The sequence below is a fragment of the Photinus pyralis genome, unplaced genomic scaffold, assembly GCF_008802855.1.
Source record: "Photinus pyralis isolate 1611_PpyrPB1 unplaced genomic scaffold, Ppyr1.3 Ppyr1.4_LG7, whole genome shotgun sequence".
Classification (NCBI taxonomy): domain Eukaryota; kingdom Metazoa; phylum Arthropoda; class Insecta; order Coleoptera; family Lampyridae; genus Photinus; species Photinus pyralis.
The window spans coordinates 9,893,606-9,916,316 of record NW_022170738.1 but is presented as its reverse complement, the minus strand read 5'-3'; the positions used below and the strand labels follow the sequence as shown (position 1 = coordinate 9,916,316).

The 22,711-nt window shown below is 41.7% G+C and overlaps 3 protein-coding genes across 3 annotated transcripts; 2 read left to right on the top strand and 1 right to left on the bottom strand.

The window, feature by feature from the left end:
- The first annotated feature begins 3,533 nt into the window (after positions 1–3,533).
- On the top strand, positions 3,534–5,620 carry LOC116176575 (cytochrome P450 4c21-like). The gene is made up of 11 exons (XM_031495207.1): positions 3,534–3,786; positions 3,832–4,029; positions 4,075–4,260; positions 4,306–4,372; positions 4,419–4,545; positions 4,598–4,655; positions 4,704–4,813; positions 4,863–4,931; positions 4,980–5,145; positions 5,191–5,370; positions 5,419–5,620. The coding sequence occupies exons 1-11, from the start codon at positions 3,549–3,551 to the stop codon at positions 5,580–5,582; spliced, it is 1,563 nt and encodes a 520-aa protein (XP_031351067.1). The 5' UTR covers positions 3,534–3,548; the 3' UTR covers positions 5,583–5,620.
- Positions 5,621–11,505: 5,885 nt separating this feature from the next.
- LOC116175612 (sorbitol dehydrogenase-like) lies at positions 11,506–12,903 on the bottom strand. The gene is made up of 7 exons (XM_031493824.1): positions 12,847–12,903; positions 12,765–12,798; positions 12,611–12,715; positions 12,348–12,567; positions 12,111–12,295; positions 11,756–12,059; positions 11,506–11,706 (listed from the first exon to the last, which is right to left on the bottom strand). The coding sequence occupies exons 1-7, from the start codon at positions 12,901–12,903 to the stop codon at positions 11,553–11,555; spliced, it is 1,059 nt and encodes a 352-aa protein (XP_031349684.1). The 3' UTR covers positions 11,506–11,552.
- Positions 12,904–20,348: 7,445 nt separating this feature from the next.
- LOC116176870 (sorbitol dehydrogenase-like) lies at positions 20,349–21,809 on the top strand. The gene is made up of 8 exons (XM_031495680.1): positions 20,349–20,436; positions 20,484–20,517; positions 20,564–20,668; positions 20,715–20,774; positions 20,818–20,977; positions 21,025–21,209; positions 21,260–21,563; positions 21,613–21,809. Exons 1-8 carry the CDS (start codon positions 20,380–20,382, stop codon positions 21,758–21,760), a joined length of 1,053 nt encoding a protein of 350 aa, XP_031351540.1. The 5' UTR covers positions 20,349–20,379; the 3' UTR covers positions 21,761–21,809.
- Positions 21,810–22,711: the final 902 nt, after the last annotated feature.

Below are 22,711 nucleotides of genomic sequence, written 5' to 3'. Positions count from 1 at the left end.
ATTGCACCAGGTGAATGGAAGACTTGTATGCAATTTTACACGTTGCTGCTTTTTTGTAACTCTGACCCTCTGACAAATGTGTCAGAAATAGAGTTTGGCACTCAATATTACAACTCCCTATGCTCCTGTCATCCTGGTACAGAAAATGAAAGAGACATGTTTACGGCGAGCACACAATACGTATGATCGTTTAGGACAGTACTTTTTAAATTGTGTCAAGTCAACAGAGGAGCATGAAGGTTCTTGCTTACGCCTTTTAATGCATTGTGTGCTCCTGGTACAAATGCTTGTTGTACCGAGTAATAGAAGAATGGTAAGGTTTAAAATGCATTGCAAACAAAATAATCAGGACTAAAGAGGGACATGAAACACAAGAGGTTGCATTTATTTATCGTCATTTCTGCCAGGGTTGCTGAAACGGAAAAAGATTCAAAATGACATACATAGTCTCAAGTATTATGGTTTCCCGATAATTATTTCTCTTTTAAAACTTACTGTATGAGGACTAAAGAAGAGCATAAAAGTAAAAAATCTGTCATATGCTTTTTCATGAATCATGCGACCCTGATGCGAATTACGGACGAGTAGCATTTTTGTTTCTTAAGATTGATGTCAGGGAGGTAATAAAGACGTATAAAGATATCAAATTACATGCATACATTGTTTCCTGATACAAATTTTTGTTTTAGTGACAGGCGAGTAGGGCGCTTTAAAATTATTGCACTAAATCTTGACAAATATTTCTTTAACCTCTATATATTATGAAATCCTGATACAGATTCTTTATCCTAAAACTACCCAATACAAATTTTGCTCTATAAACTTACTGCATTAGGGCTACATGGAGCTAAACAATTTTATACGATCCTGATACAAATGTTTTTTCTGACATACTGTTCCATCAGGGCGACAAAGGAATAGCAGAGCTCTTCAAAGTATCCTCATTGCATACAATTTCTGAAGTCATATAGTCTCCTGATACCCAAGTGTCTTTGTATACAGGTGACACGCAAGTAGAAAAGGGCACTACACTTTCACACTTCCTGATACAAATTCCTCTCCGAAGCCTACAGAGGAGCATGAGGGTGTAAAATTTCTAGAATTTTTATTTCAATGCATTATGTGAACCAAATATAATACCGAACAATTGCTGTGAGTGACAGGAGTGTAGAGAATTCAAAAGTTATTACACAAACCTTACCACGCATTCTGTTCTCATAATTTAAATGTATTTGCAGAAATAACAAAATATGGAAAATTAGACGCATACAATCTCTCATTCTATTGTGGTCTCCTGATACAAATTATTCTCTCAGGACACAGACTAGTAGAAAAGAGTTCAAGGAAGGCAAGGTAAATTAATGTAGAAGGCGAACGGCGATTCCTCTTTTAAAGCTTACAGTATCAGGGCCACAAGGTAAAAATACTTTTGAATACGCTTTTTGATGAATTATGTGATCTTGATATGAATGTTTGTTGTACCGGATAATAGAGAAAACGAGAGGTGTAAAATGCAATGCACTTAAAGGTCACACGTTCTCACAGTATCTCTCATTGTATCACGATCGCAGACACACAAAGAGTCTTATTGATTGTGTCTAGGTTTCGTAAACTCAAGATGTCATATTACACACACTCTGAAACTTTATGGTTTCTTGATGCAAATTTGACTTTCATAAACTGCAGTATCAGGACCGCAGATGAGCAATAAACTTAGAAATGTCTCACTATACGACTATAGAGACCATAGACTATAGAGACCATAGACTATAGAGACCATAGACTATAGAGACCATAGACTATAGAGACCATAGACTATAGAGACCATAGACTATCGAGACCATAGACTATAGAGACCATAGACTATAGAGACCATAGACCATAGAGACCATAGACTATAGAGACCATAGACTATAGAGACCATAGACTATCGAGACCATAGACTATAGAGACCATAGACTATAGAGACCATAGACTATAGAGACCATAGACTATAGAGACCATAGATTATAGAGACCATAGACTATAGAGACCATAGACCATAGAGACCATGTACTATAGAGACAATAGACTACAGAGACCATAGACTATAGGGACGATAGAGTATAGAAACCATAGACCATAGAGACCATAGACTATAGAGACCATAGACTATAGAGACCATAGGCTATAGAGACCATAGACTATAGAAACCATAGACCATAGAGACCATAGACCATTGACCATAGAGACCATAGACCATTGACCATAGAGACCATAGACCATTGACCATAGAGACCATATACTATAAAGGCAATAGACTACAGAGGCCATAGACCATAGAGACCATAGACCATAGAGACCATAGACTATAGAGACCATAGACTATAGAGGCCATAGACTGTAGAGACCGTAGACTATAGATACCATAGACTATAGAGAACATAGACCATAGAGACCATAGACCATAAAGACCATTGACCATAGAGACCATATACTATAGAGACAATAGACTACAGAGACCATAGACTATAGAGACCATAGACTATAGAGACCATAGACTATAGATTATAGAGACCATAGACTATAGAGCCATAGACCATAGAGACCATAGACCATAGAGATCATAGACCATAGAGACCATAGACTATAGAGACCATAGACCATAGAGACCATAGACCATAGAGACCATAGAGACCCTATAGAGACCATAGACTATAGAGATCATAGACTTTAGAGACCATAGACTATAAAGACCATAGACAAAAGATGGCAAATGATGAAATTTGAAGATGAAGACGCAGACAGTATGTGACAAGATTGATGATGAAGAACGAAGATAAAGGAAAGGATATTAGATGCGATCACTCAATGGTTAAAGTAGAAAGTCAAGGGAGATTCCAGATAAAGGCAGAACGTTAAAATGTAAAACGAGGGATGTAAATAAGAAATGAAGACTAATGGCTATGAATAAATGCAATGGTGAAAGTCGAAACACAAAGACAGTGGAGAAAAATCGAACATGAGGACGGAAAGAGTTTCCAAAAGCCATAATCTTGAGCCTTTAAGAACCTTTCAGAGTCCTTTAGAGCTATTCGAACCAACGGTGAGCGCCGATGAGCGAAGACAAAAAGTGGAGAAACGCGGTTCAATGCACTGGATAAAGATCAAATCTGAATCTGAAGAAAAATGATAAAGCAGAAGATGAGATGAAAACCGAATAGGATGAAGAGCAAAAGAGAAAACAGAAAGAGGAAGATGCAGAGCGATAACGAAGACTAAAAATAAAAACGGAGAGAACGTCATCTTATGATGAAGACCGAAATTAAACCAATAATGATGAAGGCAGTAGATAAAAAAGAGTGGAAAAGAAGGTCGAAGGACCTAATCTTGAAGGCGGATGAGCGAAGACGATGATGATCCTCGTGAAAATCCAAGAATCAACACTAAGTTCACGTATGAATTAATTAAATGTAGTCACAATGTTGCAACTTTAAACCAGATTGTAAATAAGTGCATTCATAATAATTAATTGATTATGCAGTAGAAATATTTCAGGTGAAGCCGAAATGCAAATGAAATTCGATTGGTATAAAGTCCTTGGCTCTTGCCTAGTAATACACGCGATGTTTCTTGAAGTGACAGTCTACCAAGTCCTGGTGATCGCTTCCCTGATCACGCTTTCGGCATGGTTTGTCCAATTCCACTGGCGTCGGCGGAAGCTGTACAGGGCAGGGTACCAGAGGAAAGGTCCACTGGCTTTGCCTTTCATCGGCAGTGCACTGTACTTCGCGGGATCCACCAAAGGTAACTCCTCGGAGCTGGTGACCAACTCTAAACCTTCCATTGCAGATATCCTGCAAAGTGTCATCTCCATAGTGAACGAGTACGAACCCCCAGTCCCGGTTTGGATAGGAAACCGCCTTAACATATGCATTGTGGACCCCAAAGACATGGAGATTATCCTCAATCACCCCCACTCAATCGGCAAGGACCTGGTGTACCGCTTCTCGAACTCAACAGTCGGGACCGGCATTTTCACGGCACCCGGTACCGTACCGCCCGCCTTAGTTTATAATTACGCACAAATTTCAGTTGAAAAATGGAAGCGCAATCGCAAGCTGATCAACCCGGCCTTCAACCAGAAGATCTTGGACGGCTTCGTCGAGGTGTTCGCCGAACAGGCCTCCGTGCTGGCGGACCAACTGAAGAGGGAGGTCGGGCGGGGAATCTTCGACGTTTTCGACTATGCCAGTCGATGCGCGGTGGACATTATTTGCGGTAGGTACCCCTTTCCGCCATGTCAACTGCATTTTTTCGTTCCAGAGACCGAAATGGGCGTCTCGGTCAACGCGCAGGTGTCCGATTCGGAGTACCTGAAGTGGGCCAACAGGTGAGTGTCCACTCGAAATCGCCTATGATTGCGTCTCTTTTTTTAGGGCGATGCACATCATGTTTAAAAGAATGTTTAACATTGCGCTGAGCTTTGACTTCATCTTCAAGTGGCATCCACTCGCCAAGGACTTGGAGGAGGTCAACGGCAAGATTCACAAGTTTACTGGAGGCGTAAGTGGGCGACTACTGCATGTGATAGCTACATTCTGTAAGTGACTTTCAGGTTGTACGCCAAAAAAGGGAAGCGCATCGGAGGCGGCTCCGCGAGGGCTACGTCGACGGTAAGTTACCGAAACGTATAGTCGTAGAATAACACTGCAAAACCACAGGAGCGCCTAGACGCAACAACTTACTGCAACAGTTAATCGAACTCTCAGAGGATGGGGAGACATTTACGGACGAAGAGCTGCGGATGGAAGTGGACACCTTCATGATGGCGGTTAGTCGATACCAAAAACGGACGTAATTACCTAACACCAGTATTTCAGGGCAGTGACACCACCGCGTCTGTCAGCAGCTACATTTTGCTGATGCTCGCAATGTTTCCCGACGTTCAGGTAGTTTATCCCTACGACCCGCCGAATACGCTTTCCCAAATTTTCTAGGAAAAGGTGTACGAGGAGGTTATGGACGTTCTCGGCCCAGACCGTCCTTGTGACGTTAAGGATTTGGGCCGGTTTGTGTACCTGGAGAGGGTCATGAGGGAGACGATGCGGCTTTTTCCACCGGGGTCGGTTTTCGGACGCAACGTTACCGGAGACATCCAGCTAGGTGGGCAAACCTAGGTCTTAACTCTCCTGACTTAGTCTGCTTCAGAGAAATGTATGGTGCCAGCGGGAAGCACTGTGCTTTGCGTAATCTTCGCGTTGCACCGCAACCCGGACATTTATCCGGACCCTCTTCGGTTTGATCCCGATCGATTCGCACCCGAGGCGAAGTCCAAGCGTCACTCTTACAGCTGGTTGCCATTTTCCGCAGGTCCACGTAACTGCATTGGTATTCCTTACCATTGTAGTGCAGCTACACTGAAATGCTTTTTTACAGGAATCAAGTACGCGTTGATGGTACTGAAGGTACTAATAGCTACGGTTGTCAGACGGTATCGGTTTTCATCAGATTACACTGACATTTCAAAGATAGATTTCAAGGTGGACGTTACACTTAAGCCGATCATGGGACACAGGGTCGCAGTGGAGCTGAGAGAGTGATCCATCTTCAAACTCTGTCAATAAATTTTTATGACATACCATTTTTTATTAAAGCAAATTGATCACTGTAAAAGTGCGGAAAAATTAAACGGTCTTGAGCCGTCGTAGAGATCACGTCAAAATAGCAATGATTTTTTTTAACCTTATGTTGGAGCTGCTGTGAGCTCAAGTTCCGTAGCTAAAAGTTACCACCGAGCTATTAGTTCATAAATCAACGAATTCTAAAAATCAAAATTGTTTTACGTACATTGTGCAAATACAGTGGAATTTAGGAACAATTATAAAGGCACTAGCGGAGCAGTTATAATCATTTAAAAATTGTTTGGTAATGATCTTAGGGGTCCTCGGCGCTTTTGTCGTTACCTACCCCGATTTGATGACCCTAGGTTCGACCAAAAATTCTGACAAACCGTAATATCTCGAGAACGGTACGTCGTAGGTATACCTTCCGACCCCTCGTTGGAAAGGTCTCGACCGGTGCTATCGACGTAGAATCCATAATTTCAAACAGTTCCAAGATTGGGCTACTAGTTCAAAAGTTACAGCCCTCTGAATTTTCTTTCGAAATTGGTTTCTAGTCTATAACTTTTGATTGAGAAGTCTGATCGAAAAAGTACGAATTGTTTTGGATTCTACGCACCAAAATTAATAAGAAAAAGTTTTTTCCCGAGAAATTTTGGTGCAGTCCATTTTTGGTAAAAAGGAAGGTTATACACTGCCTTTTTTTTGACCCGAAAAAAAAATTGTCTCAGATCGTTTTTTCCCGAGAAATTTTGGTGCAGTCCATTTTTGGTAAAAAGGAAGGTTATACACTGCCTTTTTTTTGACCCGAAAAAAAAATTGTCTCAGATCGACCCAAAAAAATTTTTTCTTATAGAATGTGGCCTGTAGAATCCATAATTTCAAACAGTTCCAAGATTGGGCTACTAGTTCAAAAGTTACAGCCCTCTGAATTTTCTTTCGAAATTGGTTTCTAGTCTATAACTTTTGATTGAGAAGTCTGATCGAAAAAGTACGAATTGATTTGGATTCTACGCACACAAATTAATAAGAAAAAGTGTTTTCCCGAGAAATTTTGGTGCAGTCGATTTTGGTAAAAAAAGGAAGGTAATAACTGCCTTTTTTTGAGCCCCGAAAAAAAAAATTGTCTCAGATCGACCCAGAAAAAAAATTTTCTTATAGAATGTGGCCTGTAGAATCCATAATTTCAAACAGTTCCAAGATCGGGCTACTAGATCAAAAGTTACAGCCCTCTGAATTTTCTTTCGAAATTGGTTTCTAGTCTATAACTTTTGATTGAGAAGTCTAATCGAAAAAGTACAAATCGTTTTGGATTCTACGCACCAAAATTAATAAGAAAAAGTTTTTTCCCGAGAAATTTTGGTGCAGTCGATTTTTGGTAAAAAGGAAGGTTATACACTGCCTTTTTTTTGACCCGAAAAAAAAAATTGTCTCAGATCGACCGGAAAAAAATATTTTCTTATAGTGTGGCCTGTAGAATCCATAATTTTAAACAGTTCCAAGATCGGGCTACTAGATCAAAAGTTACAGCCCTCTGAATTTTCTTTCGAAATTGGTTTCTAGTCTATAACTTTTGATTGAGAAGTCTAATCGAAAAAGTACGAATCGTTTTGGATTCTACGCACCAAAATTAATATGAAAAAGTTTTTTCCCGAGAAATTTTGGTGCAGTCGATTTTTGGTAAAAAGGAAGGTTATACACTGCCTTTTTTTTGACCCGAAAAAAAAAATTGTCTCAGATCGACCCAGAAAAAAAATTTTCTTATAGAATGTGGCCTGTAGAATCCATAATTTCAAACAGTTCCAAGATCGGGCTACTAGATCAAAAGTTACAGCCCTCTGAATTTTCTTTCGAAATTGGTTTCTAGTCTATAACTTTTGATTGAGAAGTCTAATCGAAAAAGTACAAATCGTTTTGGATTCTACGCACCAAAATTAATAAGAAAAAGTTTTCTCCCGAGAAATTTTGGTGCAGTCGATTTTTGGTAAAAAGGAAGGTTATACACTGCCTTTTTTTTGACCCGAAAAAAAAAATTGTCTCAGATCGACCGGAAAAAAATATTTTCTTATAGTGTGGCCTGTAGAATCCATAATTTTAAACAGTTCCAAGATCGGGCTACTAGATCAAAAGTTACAGCCCTTTGAATTTTTTGTCGAAATTGGTTTTTTGCCCATAACCCTTGATTGAGACGTCTAATCGAAAAAGTACGAATCGTTTTGGATTCTACGCACCAAAATTAATAAGAAAAAGTTTTTTCCCGAGAAATTTTGGTGCAGTCGTTTTTTGGTAAAAAGGAAGGTTATACACTGCCTTTTTTTTTCCCGAAAAAAAAATTGTCTCGGATCGACCGGAAAAAATATTTTCTTATAGAATGTGGCCTGTAGAATCCATAATTTCAAACAGTTCCAAGATTGGGCTACTAGTTCAAAAGTTACAGGCCTTTGAATTTTCTTTCGAAATTGGTTTCTAGTCCATAACTTTTGATTGAGAAGTCCGATCGAAAAAGTACGAATTGTTTTGGATTCTACGCACAAAATTAATAAGAAAAAGTGTTTTCCCGAGAAATTTTGGTGCAGTCGATTTTTGTCAAAAAAGGAAGGTTATACATTGCCTTTTTTGAAGCAAGAAGAAAAAATTGTCTCAGATCANCTCTGAATTTTCTTTCGAAATTGGTTTCTAGTCTATAACTTTTGATTGAGAAGTCTAATCGAAAAAGTACAAATCGTTTTGGATTCTACGCACCAAAATTAATAAGAAAAAGTTTTTTCCCGAGAAATTTTGGTGCAGTCGATTTTTGGTAAAAAAGGAAGGTTATACACTGCCTTTTTTTGAGCTCCGAAAAAAAAATTGTCTCAGATCGACCCGGAAAAAATTTTTTTTATAGAATGTGGCCTGTAGAATCCATAATTTCAAACAGTTCCAAGATTGGGCTACTAGATCAAAAGTTACAGCCCTTTGAATTTTTTGTCGAAATTGGTTTTTTGCCCATAACTTTTGATTGAGACGTCTAATCGAAAAAGTACGAATCGTTTTGGATTCTACGCACCAAAATTAATAAGGAAAAGTTTTTTCCCGAGCAATTTTGGTGCAGTCGATTTTTGGTAAAAAGGAAGGTTATACACTGCCTTTTTTTGACCCGAAAAAAAATTTTCTCAGATCAACAGGAAAAAAATATTTTCTTATAGAATGTGGCCTGTAGAATCTATAATTTCAAAGAGTTCCAAGATCAGGCTACTAGATTCAAAAGTTACAGCCCTTTGAATTTTTTGTCTAATTTGGTTTTTTGCCCATAACTTTTGATTGAGGCGTCTAATCGAAAAAGTACGAATCGTTTTGGATTCTACGCACCAAAATTCATAAGAAAAAGTTTTTTCCCGAGAAATTTTGGTGCAGTCGATTTTTGGTAAAAAGGAAGGTTATACACTGCCTTTTTTTTGACCCGAAAAAAAAATTCTCTCAGATCGACCGGAAAAAAATATTTTCTTATAGAATGTGGCCTGTAGAATCCATAATTTTAAACAGTTCCAAGATCGGGCTACTAGATCAAAAGTTACAGCCCTTTGAATTTTTTGTCGAAATTGGTTTTTTGCCCATAACTTTTGATTGAGACGTCTCATCGAAAAAGTACGAATCGTTTTGGATTCTACGCACCAAAATTAATAAGGAAAAGTTTTTTCCCGAGCAATTTTGGTGCAGTCGATTTTTGGTAAAAAGGAAGGTTATACACTGCCTTTTTTTGCGCCGAAAAAAAAATTGTCTCAGATCGACCGGAAAAAATATTTTCTTATAGAATGTGGCCTGTAGAATCCATAATTTCAAACAGTTCCAAGATCGGACTACTAGATCAAAAGTTACAGCCCTTTGAATTTTTTGTCGAAATTGGTTTTTTGCCCATAACTTTTGATTGAAACGTCTAATCGAAAAAGTACGAATCGTTTTGGATTCTACGCACCCTAATTAATAAGAAAAAGTTTTTTCCCAGAAATTTTGGTGCAGTCGATTTTTGGTAAAAAAGGAAGGTTGTACACTGCCTTTTTTTGAGGCCCGAAAAAAAAATTGTCTCAGATCGACCCGGAAAAATTTTTTTCTTATAGAATGTGGCCCTGTAGAATCCATAATTTCAAACAGTTCCAAGATTGGGCTACTAGTTCAAAAGTTACAGCCCTTTGAATTTTTTTTCGAAATTGGTTTCTAGTCTATAACTTTTGATCTAATCGAAAAAGTACAAATCGTTTTGGATTCTACGCACCAAAATTAATAAGAAAAAGTTTTTTCCCGAGAAATTTTGGTGCAGTCCATTTTTGGTAAAAAGGAAGGTTATACACTGCCTTTTTTTTGACCCGAAAAAAAAATTGTCTCAGATCGACCCAAAAAAATTTTTTCTCCTGTAGAATCTTATAGAATGTGGCCTGTAGAATCCATAATTTCAAACAGTTCCAAGATTGGGCTACTAGTTCAAAAGTTACAGCCCTTTGAATTTTTTTCGAAATTGGTTTCTAGTCTATAACTTTTGATTGAGAAGTCTAATCGAAAAAGTACGAATTGTTTTGGATTCTACGCACCAAAATTAATAAGAAAAAGTTTTTTCCCGAGAAATTTTGGTGCAGTCGATTTTTGGTAAAAAAGGAAGGTTATACACTGCCTTTTTTTGAGGCCCGAAAAAAAAATTGTCTCAGATCGACCGGGAAAAAACTTTTCTTATAGAATGTGGCCTGTAGAATCCATAATTTCAAACAGTTCCAAGATCGGGCTACTAGATTCAAAGTTACAGCCCTTTGAATTTTTTTACAAAATTGGTTTGCCTTTGGCGCTATCGATTAGCGCTTGTCGGGACCTTTCCAACGAGGGGTCGGAAGGCATATCCACGACGCACCGTTCTCGAGATATTACGGTTTGTCAGAATTTTTGGTCGAAATTTCAAACCGTAATATCTCGAGAACGATGCGTCGTAGATATGCCTTCCGACCCCTCGTTGGAAAGGTCCCGATCAGCGCTATCGATTGGCGCTGTCAAAATTATTGGTCGAAATTCTGACAGCGCCAATCGATAGCGCTGGTCGAGAAAATTTTGCTTTCCTTCCACACATGTATACTCTTTAGCTTAACGTTTTAAAGAATGCGTAACACCCGGGGCTCTGGAGGGTATGCACCCCTCCCCCCCCCCTCCCGTTTTCCGCAGAATTGTAATGAGAATTTTGGGTAGGTACTTTCAACATTTTGAGGGAAAACATAGCACCGGGGGGAAATAGCCCCCAGGAAGGAAGATTCGGTGGTAGTTTTCCGAAAAGACATCATGAAAATCCTGAGTACTTTCAACATTTTGAAGACAAACGTAACGTTGAGGGAATATTCCCCAGGAAAAGAAGAGTTGATGACGTTGTCATGTTTGCTTTCGGTAAAATGTAATCAATTTCACCTGTAGTGGGTGATTGTGTTGGCTGGATGGTAAGTTAGACAGCAGCCCCCCCCCCCTCCTGGCGCTATTGTACACTAAAATATTCATGGGTTGCTTTCATTATTTTGTGTGGCCAAATTTTCCATTCTTGAGAGGTATTCCACACTCTTTGGAAGAAGAAGACGCCTTCTCCCCCGGTGCTATGCGGATCACTCCCCTCCCCCCAGGAAGTTTCGGAAATATGCGAGCAGGTAACGTAAATTACATTAGGTACATAAATTGGAGTATTTCTAAGAAATTTGTGCTGGTTTAGGGTATTTGTAAAAAGCTTACTGCAGCTATCAGTAAGGCCAGAATTGAGTCTTAAATTTTAGTTCTGTAAACGGCAGCCCATTTAAACCCTCTTCTTCATCTTCGTTTTCTATCTCACTTTCTCATACCAACTTACCTATTTGATTATTGTGTAATGGGGAAGTCTATAGCCTTTGTCTGTTGAAAAATACACTACAACGCGAAATCTTTTATTGAAAACCACATCACAAGCCGTAGTCGATACTAGTTAATATGCACCAGTACCTTAATTGGATTTCCTTTCCCACTTCTTAATTCATCAAACGCTCTCAAAGCGTCGCTCATTTGGTAATGGTGGGTAGCTAAACGCTTAATATCAACCTTTCTAGTCGCGACCAGTTCTATTGCAGTTGTAAAACTGTATGGGGAAATTGAGTTACACGACGTGTGAAGTTGGCAACACTTACTCATTCACGCATGCGTAACATCCGCGAACGTCGATCTCCCTGGTGAGAATATCGCGTACGGGAAGGCTCATGTCGTCCTTTCCCGATATTCCGACGATGACTGCGGTACCCCCACTCGCCGTTGCTTGTACAGCGATGCGTGTCGTTGACTGAAAGCCGGCGCAATCGAAACTGATGTTGGGACGGCAACCCAGCAGAGACGTAATTTTTTGCACGGCCAAGTCCTCTGAGTCGTTCGGTTGAGCTTCGAGAGTGAGATCTGCTCCAAGCTCTCTTGCCTTGTCCAGTCTCCACTTGCTGACATCTGTCGACAGGTTAAATCAGTAACTTTGAGCGTTTCCAAGAGCGCAGTGACCTGTTACGATGACCTTCGTAGCACCGTAAGCCTTGGACATTGCCAGCGTGAGCAGTCCAACGGGTCCGGCGCCAATGATCAGAACTACCGAGCCCTGTCGGACGTTCCCCCTTCTGCAGGCGTGTAGCGCTATTGCCAAAGGTTCGAGCATGGCGCCCTCTTCCTGCGACACTTCCTCGGGTAACCTGCGGAAGTATCACCGAATGAGATTAGAGGAGTTTTCGATGGGACGGTTACTTGTAGCAAAGGTCGGCGTCGTGGGCGTAGTAGCGAGCCATGCAACCGCCGGTTTGGGTGTCTCTGCCACGGGTAGGATGGCTGCATATATTGTAGCGACCTATTTGGCAACAAGTGCACTTCTGGCACCTTGGCAAGGTGTCGATGACGACTCGATCACCTTGCTTAAGATGACTGACACCTTCCCCTACTTGTACAACTGTGCCGGTACCTTCGTGACCTATAACGGAAGTGCAGCGCCGAACATTAGTCGAGATTCTCACCTATGACCATCGGTGGCTTGGCAACGTAGAATCCCAGAAGACCATTGCGGAGCAAGTGCAAATCTGAACCGCAAATACCGACGGTGTCCACTTTAAGCAAAACTTCTGCAACACCATCGTCAGTACGAATGTCAAATTTCTACAAGATACCTACGGTCATCCTTCGGTATTGGAATCGGCCGTTGCTCCTAGAGATCCATGGTTAACAGACCAGCTGATTTCACCCGATCACTTACCACTCGCAAATCGTTCACGCCGTGAAAGACCACTGCTAAGTTATCACCCAAATCCATGGCGGTCAAAGTAGACTAACGGACCCTCCAAATTTACTAATACCTACCGAATGGTGATAAGTTATCATGGCCCTGCGATACACTTTTAACACTTACGTAAAACGCGTGCTCACTTGATGCAAGTGAACCACTTTTGAGAACAAACTGAGCCGATTTCCACTAGTGCAAAAAATTTTCGAGAAAGAATGTGAGGGAAGCTTGGGGGTATCTTGAGGACCCTGACAGAGGCTTATGAAGAAATTCTGAGCTTGCGATTTTGAGTCCACTCGACTTTTGTTTATGACAACCCTTACGACATTTTTTTATGTGCCAAAAACATAACTGTTTGCGATCAAACATTTTGAGAGACCTTTACGCTTGAGTTTCCGTTCTTCTTCTTCGTCTATTTCTTTTTACAGAACGCAGAAGAAAAAACCGAAGCGTTTCCTAACCAATCAAGATCTTCTATCTGCTGTATTGATTTTGAAACGGAACCAACGCAATAACCAAAAACGCGTCAGGCGTCAAAAAATGATACTACCCTCCAAATCTTACGGGGAACTAATTTCAAAAAAATGCGCACCCTAACGTTATTCAATGCCAGACCCAAACCACCCTTAAAACTATTTCAACCACCATTTTGAAGAAAAACGTATCATTTGAGCGGAATACTCCCCGGAAAAGAAGACCCTGACAGGAAAATCCAATCGATTTCATCAGCTGTGCTGAGTGATATTATTTTGGCTGAAGGGTATTCCATACCCCCCAGACCCCGCTGTGCTACTTTACCCTAAGATATTCATGGCTTACTGGGAAGTGCCGTCAAATATTCCTTTCCTAGAAGATATTCCACACATGGGAGTGCTTTAGGCTTAACTTTTTGGACGAAGACGTAGCACCGGGGGTCAGGGGAGTACGGAAAACCCCCCAGGAAGGAAGATTCGATGGCCGTTTTCGGAAAAACAATGAGAATCCCATGAATCTTCAAGATTTTGAGGGAAAACGTAGCACCGGGGAGAATACTCCCCAGGAAAAGAAAATTGGATGACCCTGTCGTATTAACTTTCGAGAAAAGGTAATCGATTTCACTTGTGCTGAGGGACATTGCGTTGGCTGGGAGGGATATGCCATACTCCCCAAACCCCCCGGTGCAATGAGAATCCCGAGTACATTCAGCATTTGGACGGAAAACGTAACATTAGGGGGAATACTCCCCAGGATAAGTAGATTTGGGGACCCTGTCGTGTTGGCTTTCGGAAAAAGGTAATCGATTTCATTTGTGCTTGGTAGTATTGTGTTGGCTGAGTGGTAAGCCAGACTCCAGACCCCCCCCCCCCCACTCACCCGGGACTACTGTACACTAAGATATACATGGGTTGCTTATGATTATTTTGTCTGGTCAAACTTTCCATTCCTGAGAGGTATTCCACACATGGGAGTTCTATAGGCTTAACTTAACAGGACCCTGAGAACAACCCTTACATTTTTTTGAGGGTCAAAAACATAACTTTTTGCGTTCAAAAATTTGGGACGACCTTTACGCTCGAGTTGCCGCTCTTCTTCTTCGTATTTTTCCTTCTTTCAGAACGCTGGAAAAAAACCGAAACGGAACAGCAATCTCCGCGCCCAAACTCGGAGCTCCACATCGCGTTTCCTAACCAATCAAAATCAACTATCTGGAGGCTGTAATGAAATTGGAACGGAACCAACGCAATAACCAAAAACGCGTCAGGCGTCAAAAAATGATACTACCCTCCAAATCTTACGGGGAACTAATTTCAAAAAAATGCGCACCCTAACGTTATTCAATGCCAGACCCAAACCACCCTTAAAACTATTTCAACCACCATTTTGAAGAAAAACGTATCATTTGAGGGGAATACTCCCCGGAAAAGAAGACTCTGACAGGAAAAGCCAATCGATTTCATCAGCTCTGCTGAGTGATATTATTTTGGCTGAAGGGTATTCCATACCCCCCAGACCCCCCGGTGCTACTTTACCCTCAGATATTCATGGCTTACTGGGAAGTGCCGTCAAATATTCCTTTCCTAGAAGATATTCCACACATGGGAGTGCTTTAGGCTTAACTTTTTGGACGACGACGTAGCACCGGGGGTCAGGGGAGTACGGAAAACCCCCCAGGAAGGAAGATTCGATGGCCGTTTTTTAAGCTTAACTTAACAGAACTCTGACAACAACCCTTACATTTTTTTTTGGTCAAAAACATAAGTTTTTGCGATGAAACATTTTGAGACGACATTTACGTTCGAGTTGCCGCTCTTCTTCGTATTTTTCCTTTTTCCAGAACGCTGGAAAAAAAATCCGAAACGAAACAGGAAACTCCGTGCCCAAACTCGGAACTCCACGTCGCGTTTTCTAACCAATTAAAATCTACTATCTGGAGGCTGTATTGAAATTGAAACGGAACCAACGCAATAACCAAAAACGCGTCAGGCGTCAACAAATGATACTGCTCTCCAAATGTTAGGGGGATTTAATTTCAAAAAAATGCGCACCCCACCGCAATGCAATGTCAGACCCAAGCCACCCTTAAAACCATTTCAACCATCATTTTGAAGAAAAACGTAACCTTTGGGGAGAATACTCCCCGGAAAAGAAGAGTTAATGACCCTGACATGCTAGCTTTCAGGAAAAACTAATCGATTTCATCTGTGCTGAGTGATATAATTCTGGCTGAGGGGTATTCCATACCCCCCAGACCCCCCGATGCTACTTTACCCTAAGATATTCATGGCTTACTGGGAAGTGCCGTCAAATATTCCTTTCCTAGAAGATATTCCACACGTGGGAGTGCTTTAGGCTTAACTTTTTGGACGAAGACGTAGCACCGGGGGTCAGGGGAGTACGGAAAACCCCCCAGGAAGCAAGATTCGATGGCCGTTTTCGGAAAAACAATAAGAATCCCATGAACTTTCAATATGTTGCGGGAAAAAGTAGCACCGGGGGGAATACTCCCCAGGAAAAGAAAATTGGATGACCCTGTCATATTAACTTTCGAGAAAAGGTAATCGATTTCACTTATGCTGAGGGACATTGCATTGGCTGGGGGGGGGGGGGGGGGTTATTCCATACCCCCCAGGCCCCCCGGTGCAATGATTGCCACCTGGCCTGTAGGTCATAATGGCCCGTTGGAAATGTATAAGTATGTGCTGTTTCTTGCAGTATTAATAAATTATTAACACGGTTCTAATTGGGGTTGATGTGAGGTTGTTCATTAAAAAATTCTGATTTTATTTAAGTGTTTTAAAATGAATGTATCATTTTTTTTCGTATCATGAAAGTGCTGAAACACAATTATAGGCGACGCGCCTCGTTTGGATTGTATATTTTGTTACTTTTAATTATCAGCTGCAATGAGAAAAAAACTGTATATTGATTTTCGAGAAAGGAATACATTAAAATGAAGCAAAAAAAGTTTTTGTGGGGCACCGCAGAACTCCCCCCCCCCCCCATCTTTTACACTAATACTTTAATGGCCCGTAACCTATACAATTCCACCTGGCCCGTAAGTACCCAGTCCGCCCCTGGGGCGAATATTCCTCAGGATAAGTAGATTTTGGGACCATGTCATGTTGGCTTTCGGAGAAAGGTAATCGATTTCACTTGTGCTTGGTGGTATTGTGTTGACTGAGTGGTAAGCCAGACTCCAGACCCCCCCCCCCCTTCCCACTCACCCGGGGGTACTGTACACTAAAATATAGATGGGTTGCATATAATTATTTTGTCTAGCCACATTCTCCACTCCTGAAAGGTATTCCACACATGGGAGTTCTTTAGGCTTAACTTAACATGACCCTGACAACAACCCTTGCATTTTTTTGAGGGTCAAAAACATAACTTTTTGCGATCAAAAATTTGGGACGACCTATACGCTCGAATTGCCGTTCATCTTCCTCGTATTTTTCCTTTTTTCAGAACGCTGGAAAAAAAACGAAACGGAACAGCAAACTCCGCGCCCAAACTCGGAGTTCCACGTCGCGTTTCCTAACCAATCAAAATCATCTATCTGGAGGCTGTAATGAAATTGGAACGGAACCAACGCAATAACCAAAAACGCGTCAGGCGTCAACAAATGATACTGCCCTCCAAATTTTACGGGGATTTAATTTTAAAAAAATGCGCACCCCACCGAAATGCAATGTCAGACCCAAACCACCCTTAAAACCATTTTAACCATCATTTTGAATAAAAACGTAACCTTTGGAGAGAATACTCCTCGGAAAAGAAGAATTAATGACCCTGACATGCTAGCTTTCAGGAAAAGCTAATTGATTTCATCTGTGCTGAGTGATATAATTTTGGCTGAGGGGTATTCCATACCCCCCAGACCCCCCGATGCTACTTTACCCTAAGATATTCATGGCTTACTGGGAAGTGCCGTCAAATATTCCTTTCCTAGAAGATATTCCACACGTGGGAGTGCTTTAGGCTTAACTTTTTGGACGAAGACGTAGCACCGGGGGTCAGGGGAGTACGGAAAACCCCCCAGGAAGCAAGATTCGATGGCCGTTTCGGAAAAACAATGAGAATCCCATGAACTTTCAATATTTTGAGGGGAAACGTAGTACCGGGGGAATACTCCCCAGGAAAAGAAAATTTGGCGCCCTGTCATGTTAGCTTTCGGAAAAAGGTAATCGATTTCACTTGTGCTGGGTGATATTGTGTTGGCTGGGTGGTAATCCAAACCCCCCCCCCCCCCCCTCCCGGAGCTACTGTACTCTACAGGGCTGCTTATGATTGTTTTGTGTAACCAAATTTTCCACTCCTGAGAGGTATTCCACACATGGGAGTTCTTTAAGCTTAACAGGACTCTGACGACAACAACCCTTACATTTTTTTTGGGTCAAAAACATAAGTTTTTGCGATCAAACATTTTGAGACGACATTTACGCTCGTCTTCTTCCTTTTTCCAAAACGCTGGAAAAAAATCCGAAACGGAACAGGAAACTCCGTGCCCAAAAACTCTTTTCCTAGAAGATATTCCACACATGGGAGTGCTTTAGGCTTAACTTTTTGGACGAAAACGTAGCACCGGATGTCAGGGGAGTACGGAAAACCCCCCAGGAAGGAAGATTCGACGGCCGTTTTCGGAGAAACAATGAGATTCCCATGAACTGCCAACATTTTGAGGGAAAACGTAGCACCGGGGAGAATACTCCCCAGGAAAGAAAATTCGGTGGTCGTTTTCTGAAAAGCCATCATGAGAATTCCGAGTATCTTTAACATTTTGAGGGAAAACGTAACATTGGGGGGAATACTCCCGAGGAAAAGAAGATTTGGCGCCCTGTCATGTTAGCTTTCGGAAAAAGGTAATCGATTTCACTTGCGCTGGGTGATATTATGTTGGATGGGTGGTAATCCAGACCCCTCCCCCCTCCCCCCTCCCGGAGCTACTGTACACTACAATATTCATGGGTTGCTTATGATTGTTTTGTGTGACCAAATTTTCCATTCCTGAGAGGTATTCCACACATGGGAGTTTTTTAAGCTTAACTTAACAGGACTCTGACAACAACCCTTACATTTTTTTGGGTCAAAAACATAAGTTTTTGCGATGAAACATTTTGAGACGACATTTACGTTCGAGTTGCCGCTCTTCTTCGTCTTTTTCCTTTATCCAGAACGCTGGAAAAAAATCCGAAACGGAAGAGGACACTCCGTGCCCAAACTCGGAACTCCACGTCGCGTTTTCTAACCAATTAAAATCTACTATCTGGAGGCTCTATTGAAATTGAAACGGAACCAACGCAATAACCAAAAACGCGTCAGGCGTCAACAAATGATACTACCCTCCAAATGTTAGGGGGATTTAATTTCAAAAAAATGCACACCCCACCGAAATGCAATGTCAGGCCCAAACCATCCTTAAAACCATTTTAACCATCATTTTGAATAAAAACGTAACCTTTGGGGAGAATACTCCTCGGAAAAGAAGAGTTAATGACCCTGACATGCTAGCTTTCAGGAAAAGCTAAGCGATTTCATCTGTGCTGAGTGATATTATTTCGGCTTTATTCCATATCCCCAGACCCCCCGGTGCTACTTTACCCTAAGATATTCATGGCTTAGTGGGAAGTGCCGTCAAATATTCCTTTCCTAGACGATATTCCGCACGTGGGAGTGCTTTAGGCTTAACTTTTTGGACGAAGACGTAGCACCGGGGGTCAGGGGAGGACGGAAAACCCTCCAGGAAGGAAGATTTGATGGCCGTTTTCGGAAAAACAATGAGAATCCCATGAACTTTCAATATTTTGAGGGGAAACGTAGCACCGGGGAGAATACTCCCCAGGAAAGAAAATTCGGTGGTCGTTTTCTGAAAAGCCATCATGAGAATTCCGAGTACCTTTAACATTTTGAGGGAAAACGTAACATTGGGGGGAATACTCCCCAGGAAAAGAAGATTTGGCGCCCTGTCAACAACCCTTACATTTTTTTTGGGTCAAAAACATAAGTTTTTGCGATGAAACATACATTTTAAGACGTTCGAGTTGCCGCTCTTCTTCGTCTTTTTCCTTTTTCCAGAACTAAACGGAACGGAACAGCAAACTCCGCGCCCAAACTCGGAGCTCCACGTCGCGTTTTCTAACCAATCGAAATCTACTATCTTGAGGCTGTATTGAAATTGAAACGGAACCAACGCAATAACCAAAAACGCGTCAGGCGTCAACAAATGATACTACCCTCCAAATCTTAGGGAGAACTAATTGCAAAAAATGCGCACCCCAACGATATTTCAACCACTAAAATTAATTTAAAATCTTTTTACCCTAGCGGACCGTACTTTAAAGAAGGAAAAATGGCATACAGCGTTTTGGAAAGAGCCCAACTCAGACGATTTAAACCAAAAGGTGTAAAATTGCCTAGATGCCCGGGTAAGAGGTGCTGGAGATTAAACGAGGGCAGAAACCACCGTAATGTTACTCTGATTACCAACAAGCGACACAGTCTGAAGGACCTACACCTACCACACGAAGACCAATAATCTCGCCAAAATTCAAATCCTCCTCTCAACACAGTCCCAAACCTGGAGAGTAGTTCTCGCTCCTTGATAAGTAGAGTAGTTCTCGCTCCTTGATAAGTAAGACTAAATCGTCTAAAACCTCGTCACAAATCGGGAAAGAGGTCATAATCGGTAAATTCTGGTCAAACCACCCTTCGTCTTCCAAAATGTCAGCACAGTGCCTTCTGCGCGATAGGGTTATTTTTTCCCACCCCTAGACGAGTAAGTATGCGCAGAAGAATCTCCAACAAATCGAAGAAAGCTGAAGACGTGGAAAAAGTGAAAGTGTCGAAGGAAACCAAGAAAGCTGAATTGCCGGAGAAGTCATTAATTCAAATCAGCAAGAAAAGTGAGGAAACAGAGCCAAGGGCAAAGCCTCCGCTTGCTCAATCTTGACCTGAACTGCTTTGATAACGTTATCTCCGTCCGGTGGACATAAATTAGTTTGCAACTATCCCTAATTCACGTGGACCGTCATGGATCTAGGAGATAATTGGGCTGTCGTCTTTTACGGCGTGAACGATTTGAGATTGGTAAGTGTTAGCGCCGTCAGCTACTCTTGTTAACGGTTGGTCCCTAGGAGCAACGTTCCATTCCAAAACCCAGCGATGATGGTAGGTTGCTCGCAAACCCACACTCGTACAGATATTGATGTTACAGAGGTCTTGGTGAAGATGCATTCCGTTGGTATTTGCGGATCGGACGTGCACCAGATAAATAATGGGTGCATTGGGTTCTACGTTGTACGGCCGCCGATGATCTTGGGTGAGAAAGTCCCTTGAATGTTTCACCCTTTGCACCTCGGTTGTAGGTCACGAAGGTTCCGGTACAGTGGTCGAAGTGGGCAAGAACGTCACTCATCTCAAACACGGTAGTATCCACGTATTTGACAGTTACTCAAGGCCCTGGTTTAGGTGACCGTGTCGTCCTTGACATCCTTCCAAGATGCCAGAAATGTACGTATTGCCAAGCAGGGCGATATAACCTGTGCACCCACCCCACCCTTGGCCTTAAGACCCAAAGAGAAGGGTGCATGGCGCGCTACTACGCCCATCCCGCCAACTTTTGCTACAAGTACTCAATCTCAGAGTGTTTCTTCAATTTAATCCAATGCTATTCAGGTTGCCCACCGAAATGTCACTGGAAGAAGCAGCTGTAGTCGAACCATTGGCAATTGGGCTGTATGCTTGCAGAAGGGGAAATGTTCGCCCGGGCTCGGTCGTTCTAATCATAGGCGCCGGATCCGTTGGGTTGCTTACACTGGCGACATCTAAGGCTTGTGGAGCCACCAAGGTCATCATAACAGGTCATTGCGCTGTTGTAAGTGCTGAGAGTCATTGAGTAGATATTCCACAGACGTCTCCCAATGGAGGTTGGACAAGGCCAAAGAGCTTGGGGCGGATTTCACTCTGAAAGTTGAACCTAATGACCAAGAAGATGGGATTGTCCGAAGAATTACGTCTCTCCTAGACGACCGGCCTACCGTCAGTTTTGACTGTGCAGGATTTCAGTCCACGGCACGCGTCGCTGTTAAAGCAACGGCGAGTGGCGGTACCGTCGTGCTTGTTGGAATAAGCGGAAGGATCGACATGGAACTTCCGGTCCGCGACATTCTCACCAGAGAAGTCGACGTTCGCGGATGTTACGCGTGCGTAAACGAGTAAGTGTTGCCATTTTCAGAGCCAGTGGAGTTCAATTTTTACTTTCAGCTTTAAAACTGCCATGGAAATGGTTGCGACTGGAAAGGCCAACGTGAAGACGTTAGTTACGCATCATTACCAAATGAGCGATATAACAAAAGCATTCGATGAGTTAAGGACAGGGAGAGCCATTAAGGTTTTGATACATCCCAATTAGTGCACCTCTGCGACCTGATAAAGACAAGTTGTAATATGCAATAAAGAAATGTACCGTTAAATAAGTCTTCCCCTGGATCTTGTAACTTGTCCCTCGTGCGCGATATTCAAGCCTACGGCTGGCTTGCTCTATACATACTCGCAAAACATCTGGAACGTCTCTGAGAAGTGCTTTGGAAAGGATTCTAGATTGCACTTGACCTTTTCTGCTTCTTTTCCGGAGGTTTTTTAGATTGCTTTAGCGAATGTCACACACCTAAAGCCAGGTATACATACATTCACCCTGAGCCGACTTCTTTTGTTTGTATACAGGGTTGACCAAATGCATGTAGCTTGCAGATTGAGAACTGTCAGTGAATAAATAAGCGCAAGGCCAAGATATGAGAACAATTGGCGCAATGTAAATTTCCCTATGACCCATTTTAAATAACTCAACACCTTTACATTGTCGCATGGCCCATCTTAAAAAAACACCCTGTATAGTATAATTGCACTGAATGATACTGGGTAATTATTCTAATGCAAAATAAAAAGCGTGATGGCTCAAGAACAATGGCCAAAGTCAGGCAGTTTAGAATCAAAATGCTTCTATGTTTTTTGTCCATTTTATAAATCTATAGGGGGGGGGGGAATTTGTTAAAAAGCTTCTTGTACATTTTTGAAACGTTGGCCGGAATTATATTAATGTATTATAGAAGGCGTTATTGATTTTAAGCTATTGTTCCAATATTCTTAATGGTTCCGTTCTTATCATACAGGGTGCTTCAATATAATATAAATTATACAAATGTTTTCGGGCCCTCTTATTGAAAAGAAAAATTTTAAAAAACTACGATTTTCTCACATTTCGGATGTAGTGTTACGTTCGTATTTAACCACCCGGTATATGAATATACAGGATGTTTGAGTAACTGTTAAAATGATTTCGGGCATTTATTTAAAAGAAAAATGT